Source organism: Hippocampus comes, unplaced genomic scaffold, assembly GCF_001891065.2.
Source record: "Hippocampus comes isolate QL1 unplaced genomic scaffold, H_comes_QL1_v1.1 scaffold132, whole genome shotgun sequence".
In the NCBI taxonomy this organism is placed as follows: domain Eukaryota; kingdom Metazoa; phylum Chordata; class Actinopteri; order Syngnathiformes; family Syngnathidae; genus Hippocampus; species Hippocampus comes.
Window position 1 is genome coordinate 662,170 of NW_017805467.1, and position 9,822 is coordinate 671,991.

The following is a 9,822-nucleotide window of genomic DNA, read 5'->3' on the forward strand; positions in this document are numbered from 1 at the left end:
CATCAGCAAAGGGGCTTGGGGGTTTTCTTTAAAAAGGGGGCCTCCTTTGTGTCGTAGTGGAATACTGTATGGGTGAAAGGTTATGCATAAACATGAATATACACGATATAGTCACTCACAAATATTCATTAAATTCATACTGACCTGTGAATTGCTAAACTTTGTTTGAGAAGCAAAAACAAAAACAACAAAAAAAAACCCCAATTCATTGTTAACTCAGTTTATTGGCGAAATACAACCCCTGAAATGGTTATTTCATACAGTAAATAGATTCCCACAGACGCAAGAAGAGAAAGTCTACCATCCACACATATGTTCAGGTTTTTTCAGTGCCCCCGCCCCCCCCATCTCATAAATGGCCATCGATTTTCACTAGCACTCTCCAAAACCCTGAAAAACGTTTTTACTGGTGATTGGAAGCTGTTATTGCAAATATTGTTTTCCATTTTCATTCATACATCTTTCTCGGGGATATAAAGGGTTTTCCATACTCAAGCAGCCTTTTATCATTCCAATGTTTCCTGTACCCAAATGTGTCCTCTAGCGCCCCCCCCCCCCGACCCCCCAAATAATAGCATTTCAGACCAAAGACCTAAACGCATCTTTCACACTGCCTGTTGTCAAACTTTTCCCAGGTCACTCTTCGGTATGCGAAGGGGGGGAACATTTGTCATGCCAATATTACGATTTTATAGTTGCAAAGGCTGAGGGCCATATCTACTGTGTGACTCTTTTCTTTTTGTGATTCAATTCCGAAACAACTTGCTATCTTCATTATATATCTAAGAGTATATTTGTAAGCAGACACCTCCTGTCACTACACTGAAAAACCTGGTGTGTTGAATTTACCCAATTGTGTTTTGTCAAGTGGCTGCACACAATAGAATCATCTGGATTTAGATATACAGTATTTTTAAGTAGATGTGTACTCTACTTAAAAATGTATCTGATTCCAGATGATTTGATGTCATCCATTCATCCATTTTCTTATCCACTTATCCTTACGTGGGTGATGGGCATGCTGGAGCCTATCCCAGTAGACGGGGTGCACTCTGAACTGGTTGTCAGCCAATCACAGGGTACACACAGATGAACAACGATTTGCGCTCACACTCACAACTAGGGACAATTTAGAGTGTTCCATTAACCTGCCAAGCATGTTTTTGGACTGTGGGAGGAAACAGGAGTACCCGGAACAAACCCACACAGGCACGGGGAGAACATGCAAACTCCACACAGTAAGGCCGAAGCCGGAATCGAACCCTGCACCTCTGCACTGTGAGACGGACATGCAAACCAGTCGACCACGGTGCAAACTGTCATGAACCCACTTGACAAATTAAAATTGAATAAATTCCACACCATTTTTTTCCATTGTAGCTGCAGCGCCAGCATCCACCAACCAAACCTCCAGCCAGTCTCTCCACTAAAGTGACACCCAAGCTAGCTCCATCCCCCCCACACACATGCACAACTCATGACATGTGGCGGAGAGGAGAGGAGAGAGGAGGAGAGGTGGTGAGGTGGCGCTCAGCAAGGAGGCATTTTATTGTGTTAGTTTGGCCGATAGAGGCGATAGAGTAACCACCTTAACCCTCTCTCTCTTTCTCTCTCCTCCTTACCTGAATTCCGCCACGCAGGGTATCCCAACCCTTGCTTGACCGCTGCGTGCCAGACTATACAACTTTCACCACTGTGGGAGACTGGCTGGACGCCATCAAGATGAGCCGCTACCATGACAATTTCATCAATGCCGGATTTGCTTCCTTTGACCTGGTTGCCCAGATGACAGCAGAGTGAGTGGATCACTTCAGATAATCAGGCCTAAAGTGATTGATCTGAGGTTGAGAGCAAAATGTAGGGAATGCGGCTTGCCCTTGGCAGAATTGAAAAAAAAGGCTTACGGCTAAATTAAACATGATGAAGTGGTGATGATAGTGAAGAAGCAGTCATGGCGTAAGTTTAGTGCAAAAGCAGATGATGGAAATATAGCTCCCAAAAAAAGTGGTGGGAATCGCTTTGCTGTGCTCCCCTTTCAAAACTACAGTGTCATTTAACCCAGACTCATGTTGTCTAATTTTGCACCCCCCCATAAACTAATTGTTGACCTTGAAAATTCACCTGCCTCCTGCTGCTGTTTACAAAGAGGAAATTATGTAATAAAATTCGCGAAAATCGGAGGCCGGTGATGATCAAGTAAATTAATTAGGATTGTAATGATAAATAAGTCCTCCTCATTAGCAGTGTAATAGGCACGAGAGGTGGGGGTAATTTGTTTCAATTTGGTCAGGCTGACAGGTGTGGTGTTCTGTGGCTCTCTGTTGCCCCAAATGGCCAGTAATTCCTCTAATGGCACCCATTTATTTTCATTTCATCCTCTGTCGCTATGCTGATGGGAATGACAAACGGGGAACATTTGTCATGCCAATATTACGATTTTATAGTTGCAAAGGCTGAGGGCCATATCTACTGTGTGACTCTTTTCTTTTTGTGATTCAATTCCGAAACAACTTGCTATCTTCATTATATATCTAAGAGTATATTTGTAAGCAGACACCTCCTGTCACTACACTGAAAAACCTGGTGTGTTGAATTTACCCAATTGTGTTTTGTCAAGTGGCTGCACACAATAGAATCATCTGGATTTAGATATACAGTATTTTTAAGTAGATGTGTACTCTACTTAAAAATGTATCTGATTCCAGATGATTTGATGTCATCCATTCATCCATTTTCTTATCCACTTATCCTTACGTGGGTGATGGGCATGCTGGAGCCTATCCCAGTAGACGGGGTGCACTCTGAACTGGTTGTCAGCCAATCACAGGGTACACACAGATGAACAACGATTTGCGCTCACACTCACAACTAGGGACAATTTAGAGTGTTCCATTAACCTGCCAAGCATGTTTTTGGACTGTGGGAGGAAACAGGAGTACCCGGAACAAACCCACACAGGCACGGGGAGAACATGCAAACTCCACACAGTAAGGCCGAAGCCGGAATCGAACCCTGCACCTCTGCACTGTGAGACGGACATGCAAACCAGTTGACCACGGTGCAAACTGTCATGGACCCACTCGACAAATTAAAATTGAATAAATTCCACACCATTTTTTTCCATTGTAGCTGCAGCGCCAGCATCCACCAACCAAACCTCCAGCCAGTCTCTCCACTAAAGTGACACCCAAGCTAGCTCCATCCCCCCCACACACATGCACAACTCATGACATGTGGCGGAGAGGAGAGGAGAGAGGAGGAGAGGTGGTGAGGTGGCGCTCAGCAAGGAGGCATTTTAAATTAAAATTGAATAAATTCCACACCATTTTTTTCCATTGTAGCTGCAGCGCCAGCATCCACCAACCAAACCTCCAGCCAGTCTCTCCACTAAAGTGACACCCAAGCTAGCTCCATCCCCCCCACACACATGCACAACTCATGACATGTGGCGGAGAGGAGAGGAGAGAGGAGGAGAGGTGGTGAGGTGGCGCTCAGCAAGGAGGCATTTTATTGTGTTAGTTTGGCCGATAGAGGCGATAGAGTAACCACCTTAACCCTCTCTCTCTTTCTCTCTCCTCCTTACCTGAATTCCGCCACGCAGGGTATCCCAACCCTTGCTTGACCGCTGCGTGCCAGACTATACAACTTTCACCACTGTGGGAGACTGGCTGGACGCCATCAAGATGAGCCGCTACCATGACAATTTCATCAATGCCGGATTTGCTTCCTTTGACCTGGTTGCCCAGATGACAGCAGAGTGAGTGGATCACTTCAGATAATCAGGCCTAAAGTGATTGATCTGAGGTTGAGAGCAAAATGTAGGGAATGCGGCTTGCCCTTGGCAGAATTGAAAAAAAAGGCTTACGGCTAAATTAAACATGATGAAGTGGTGATGATAGTGAAGAAGCAGTCATGGCGTAAGTTTAGTGCAAAAGCAGATGATGGAAATATAGCTCCCAAAAAAAGTGGTGGGAATCGCTTTGCTGTGCTCCCCTTTCAAAACTACAGTGTCATTTAACCCAGACTCATGTTGTCTAATTTTGCACCCCCCCATAAACTAATTGTTGACCTTGAAAATTCACCTGCCTCCTGCTGCTGTTTACAAAGAGGAAATTATGTAATAAAATTCGCGAAAATCGGAGGCCGGTGATGATCAAGTAAATTAATTAGGATTGTAATGATAAATAAGTCCTCCTCATTAGCAGTGTAATAGGCACGAGAGGTGGGGGTAATTTGTTTCAATTTGGTCAGGCTGACAGGTGTGGTGTTCTGTGGCTCTCTGTTGCCCCAAATGGCCAGTAATTCCTCTAATGGCACCCATTTATTTTCATTTCATCCTCTGTCGCTATGCTGATGGGAATGACAAACTAGGAAAAAACAAAAGCCTTCCTGTATTTGTGCGTAATTGGAATGATACGCCCTCAGTAAGTTTTGGAAAAGATGAGCAACTGGTGAGAATGTGTTCATATCTTTGGGTTCTGGGTTGAGCTCACATAGAGCAAGCCAAAAGTCACACAGTAAAGCACATGGTTAGGTATCCGGGTATAATATTAGATTATCCACAATTTGTGTGTGATTGAATGGAGAGGACACAGACTGTGGCAGAGCCCCAAAAGTAAACTAATCGTTGCCTCAGAGGAATTGGATTAGACCCTCTTCAGTAATGAAGATGATGCACTCTCTCAGGCCTTAAATGAGAATATTTACCTGCGTGGAAACATCGATATGTTACATCAAACAAACAAACAAAAAAAAAAAGGTCTCCAAAGCCACGCCTCCATCAAGCGGTAAAGTGGTTTACACTTGATGTAGATTTGAATTGTCATTGATGGTGACATGAACAGTGCAGCAATGTGACCGTTCCATTCATGAAGTCCAAAAATGGATGTACTTTATGAGCCCCTTAAATGAGGCTCTTTTAAGGGGCTGCGTTTCAGAGGTCAGGTGACTAGAATTTTATTCAATGACATGTTTTCCATTAGTTATGTGTGGACAATATTTTAGTTAAATGAATTATGCTTAAGATGACCTGTGTGCTGAAACAAATGCAACAAACTAGGGCTGGTTTGATTCATGTCGTGAATCTTTTCTCAATGATATGGTCTATTTTGATACAGTAAAGTATAGGTGATTTCATTTTTTTTGCAATATCCCTACATTGTATAACTGTTATAATGTCATGGTTTGGACAGGTGAGTTACTGATTTGGTCGCTATGTGCATGTCTCATATATCAGTTTGTGTCGAATCATATCGGTCAAAAAACATTTTGTTACACCCCAAACATAACCTTGCTTTGACAAGAAAGCTGTGCCAAAGCAGTAATGTGAATTTATAACAGGGAGAGTTAGAGAGAGATAGAGAGAGAGAGAGAGAGATAGAGAGAAAAAAAAGGTTAATAATGTATTCATTTTTTTCTTTAAAGTACTTTTTTTTCCAAGGAAGAAAAAGGGCAGGGGGCTCAAGTCCTCTTTGATGTCTATATGTGAATGAATGGGCTTCTACAGAAATATTGCGCATTACAGAAAAAAATAGTATGGAACTGTGCTTATATTTGAAGATCCCCGATTACAATCCATGGTGGTTTTTTTTTTTCATTATTGCCCGTGATGATTCTCTTTCTAGTCTCGTGAATCGGGCATTTTCCCTACCCTTTAATACTTTTCAGAAACAAAAAATCTCCTGGATGGTACTTGTACTTCTTAGAAACGGAAGCTTTCGGTCATATCAGCTCTACAGTTCAGCTGCCTAACAGTAGCTACGCTGGTTATTTAATCATTAGCTATTATTCTCTGGCAGTTTAACTTGCGCCTTTTTGCTCACCTGCCGAGCAACAGCAGCATGATCCCGTAGCCCCCGTTTTGTTGACTTAAACTGAAGGAGGCATTTTATGGTTGATGACCAAGACTGTGGATCATCCGACTTGTTTACACTCGTGGTTGAAATTAGATTTACAGTTCACTGTTTGAAACGTGACCTTTGCCTGATTTTATTTTATTATGACCCAACCGCCTGCACTCACTTTCCCTTCTTCCTCTTTTGCTCTATTTAGGGACTTGCTGCGGATAGGCGTTACATTGGCTGGCCACCAGAAGAAGATACTGGGTAGCATTCAGGACATGAGATTACAGATGAACCAGACACTTCCTGTCCAGGTGTGAGAAAAGACACACCCACGGCGGTGCAGTCGCAAGACGACCAGTTTGAGGAGCAAAGGGAGAGAAACCGTGCCAGATCGAGCCATTGGAAAATTCCAAGCTGCCTGACCCATCTCTGCCAATTAGACACTACAAAACTGACTTTTGCAGTGCCTCAAACTTGTTTACTTTTTGTTTTTCACCACTACCACTTCCTGTTTTATGTTATTCATCGTGTACTTTTTTTTTTTCCTATTCAATCACAATTTGTGTGTGTTCTGAAAGAGGGGTCAGTGTACCCGTCCCATTTGAGCCTCAACAGCTCTGGTTTAGGTTTACTTTGCATGATCGTGTGTTTTAGGAAGCTTGGCTTTGCTAACTGAAATGTCACAGTGATCCTGATGTGAGCGCCCCCTTCCTTCTGCCCCGCAACCCCAACTTTGACGGACATAACCAATAGCAAAGAATGAACATGCTGGAAGACTAAAACTAAAAGGAGACAGAGGACAATTCTTTCCCGGAAGTTGTTCCACTGCGTATGTGTTGTTCTCCATCTTCATATTGAAGGTGTGTTATCTAAAAGGGCACTTGCTGAAGAAGGGTGAGGTACTATGATGGACTCAAGTAAATGATCAGGTTAATTGTGGCGGTCCGTCAAATGCTTGTTTAAGGACAGTTGGACTCCTTGTTGACCTGAAGCAGGGTTTTGACAAGATCAGGATCACTTGGTCATCAACTGTTTCTTGTTTTTTGTCCACATCAAACTTTTTCCTTTCATTTTGACTTTCTTACATTTGAGGGAGATTTGTGGTTTAAAAATGGCTGGTCAAACTGAAATACCCCAAGTGGACTCTTTCTGTGAGACGGGGACACAAGGACTGTGGCAACACAACAGACCACTCGGCCTTTTTAGTGTGTGCGTGCGTGTGTGTGTGTGTGTGTGTGTGTGTGTGTGTGTGTGTGTGTGTGGGCGAATGTGTAATTAAGTGTGCTTGGATGTGCAGGTGTGTCACGTTGCACACAAGTATACTGTACAATACAGCTTCCGCTATTTGCCACTGTGGAGAATTAACGCATGAACTGAACCATGACGAGGAGCAATTATATCTGGAACAATATGCTATATTCTGTGGACAACTGTTAAAAACATCCTTTTTTTTATTAATAGAATCACAAGGTCAACTTTGGAGAAGTATATATATATATATATATGCATATAAGGTATGCAGAGCAACCCGTCGTGGACAATTTTCTACTTACTAGTACCTGGATGCAGAAATAATCAAAATTATTGTTTTAATTTGTTCAAATCCTTTCCTATGTATTTATTTGTGCCCCATCCCCTCTCCCACACTTCCCTAGCGCCACTTACCAGATGGGTCACAAGACCATTTGGGAAAGTGCATTTGAAACAATCAGATGGAAAAGCGAAGAGGATTCAGCTGATGAATTGATGATGATTAAACACAATAAATGACATATACAGTGCATTGCATATTGTATTTTTGTTGTCTTTCCAAACAGCCAGTACATATTTTGTAAGAACGGTAGGATAAGTCAGTATAGAATAACAGATTCTTTGGCGATGCGAAATGAGTTGAAGGCATAGGGATGAAGAGAAAGAAATTAGACTAAGTGTGCTCCAGCCAAAGGAAATAAATTAAAAGTGCAACCTCATGTTCATCCTTAGAGAAAATTAAACTTCTTCTCCACGTTAGAAGCTTTAATAAACATCCTCACAAAACGACCTGCATCAAAGAATCAAGAGATGTCAGGCGACAAAGCCATTGGTCTTGTCTGTCCGGTCCATTAATGCTTCTAACCAGTCTGACTTTGCTGGGACACAGTGAACACAGGCATATGGCAGGCTGACCTATCATTATCTCTCTTCATTTCCTGTCTGGCCGGCAATCATCCTGTCTCGGCTGAGCCTTCTGCACATCCACAGCCCTGGTATGAACACTATTGAAAACCTGAAGGCTTCATCGGACTCAATAATTGCATCAATCTCATACAGACCATTCAGGTGCTGCGTTGCCAGACAGTGTGTTCTTTAGCTTTAGAGGGTGAATGCATTTATGAATTTGACGGTAGGTGTGTATTGATGTGATACTGTGTTGTTCGTGACCATGCATATGTCTCTCCCGTGTAGATTGTTGTTAAAGGCCGTAGGAAAAATGATGCGAAATAACCATACGGTTCCTATTTTACAATGCCTCATCTTTTTCCACATACTGCCACACCAGTACGCTTCAGATCCTATTCTCTTCTTCGGACGATGCTACAACACAAGATTGTCAGTTGGCAATTTTAGCGCCATTCACTCAGGTTCAACCTCGCAAATATAAATCCAATGTACCGTACCACTATTTGGAACCATCATACTCACGGCAGTGGGAATGTACCCGAAGGAGGCTAAACAAATGCAATCCACCGATTGGGTGACAAGAGTTTTGTCCTTCTCAAGTGACAGTGGTAATTGAAATAAGATCCCAAAATGCACCTTTTGTTTTCAAACAGCCACATACCAAGACAAAAGAACACAAAATGCTGGATAGCCTCCATCTAGTATTTATTCTTAGTTTTACTGTGTGCCTCTTTGTTGCACTGGAATGGCAGTCTCCACATCCTGCTGCTAGAGTATAGCAAAGAAAAAATTTGGATTTAAAATCCTAAATCGTGCTGTCGCCAGCGGAACTGTGCTGTGGTGGAAACATGACGACTTTACTGTATGTACAACCTGACAAGACAAAGTGGGCAATAATTACGGAAGGCGAAAACATGTGTATATATACACAGCAGCAGACGTGCCCACTAAAAGAAAAACAGTGCTTTGGAGTTTGCATGAACATTAAATTGCCTCCACTTCTACCACAGACCATTTGGAGTCGTTAGTTCCCATGGGTGGTGCATGCAAAATTTTTACATTCACACGACAGAAAATAACTTTTGATTTTTTGATCACCATCCAGGCTGCTGAAAAAAGGCTGGGCTGTTATGCCTGTATGTAATTTAAGACAGTATCTGAAAATAATTCAACATTTTTAACATAGCCTCTGTTTGGATTCTCACTACTACAGCAGTGCCCTTTCTTGTTGTCTTGCATATCATTTAAGACAAACTGCTAAAGCGGCTCAAACCTTTCCACGTTCCACGACTACAGCAGTGCCCTTTCTTTTTGTCTTGCATATCATTTAAGACAAAGGCCAACTGCTAAAGCGGCTCAAACCTTTCCACGTTCCACTTTGCTGTCTTGGCTTCAGTTGTCAGTTTTCACATTCAGGACGGAATTATTAAAGGATTGCGTGGCTTCTGCGTGGTGCTAACCGGTAAAAATGGAGCAAACGGATCTCATACACAAAGCAAACGGTGAAATGCGTCACGAACCGAGATACCAAGCAAAATGTGTCTCGATTCGCTGTGGGTATTGTTCTGTTCAATAAAACGCGTGGAGTCGGACTCTGTTTTCACGGCCGTTTATTGTCAGTAGCCACCTTTTATGTCAACACTTTTCGGCAACCGTCCACTTTACGGCCGTGACGTCACGCGTCGTACCATGACCCTGTGGCTGTGGTTACATGTCACAGGTATATATATATATATATATATATATATATATATATATATATAAACACACACACACACACACACACAATATCTGCCTAATTTCTCTTTATATAATATAC

At 42.5% G+C, this 9,822-nt stretch overlaps 1 protein-coding gene across 15 annotated transcripts in view; it reads left to right on the forward strand.

Moving 5' to 3' along the window:
- Positions 1–7,629, forward strand: part of ephb3b (eph receptor B3b) — a 56,454-nt gene extending 48,825 nt beyond the window's left edge. For 10 of the 15 annotated variants that reach the window (XM_019875355.1, XM_019875360.1, XM_019875358.1 and 7 more), the window contains exons 15-16: positions 1,641–1,796; positions 6,052–7,629. In XM_019875355.1, the coding sequence (XP_019730914.1) occupies positions 1,641–1,796; positions 6,052–6,160 (265 nt within the window). In that variant the 3' untranslated portion in view covers positions 6,161–7,629. The remainder of the gene's footprint in view (positions 1–1,640; positions 1,797–6,051) is intronic. The other 5 variants (XM_019875359.1, XM_019875361.1, XM_019875367.1 and 2 more) reach the window with 3 other exon arrangements.
- The last annotated feature ends 2,193 nt before the right edge of the window (positions 7,630–9,822 follow it).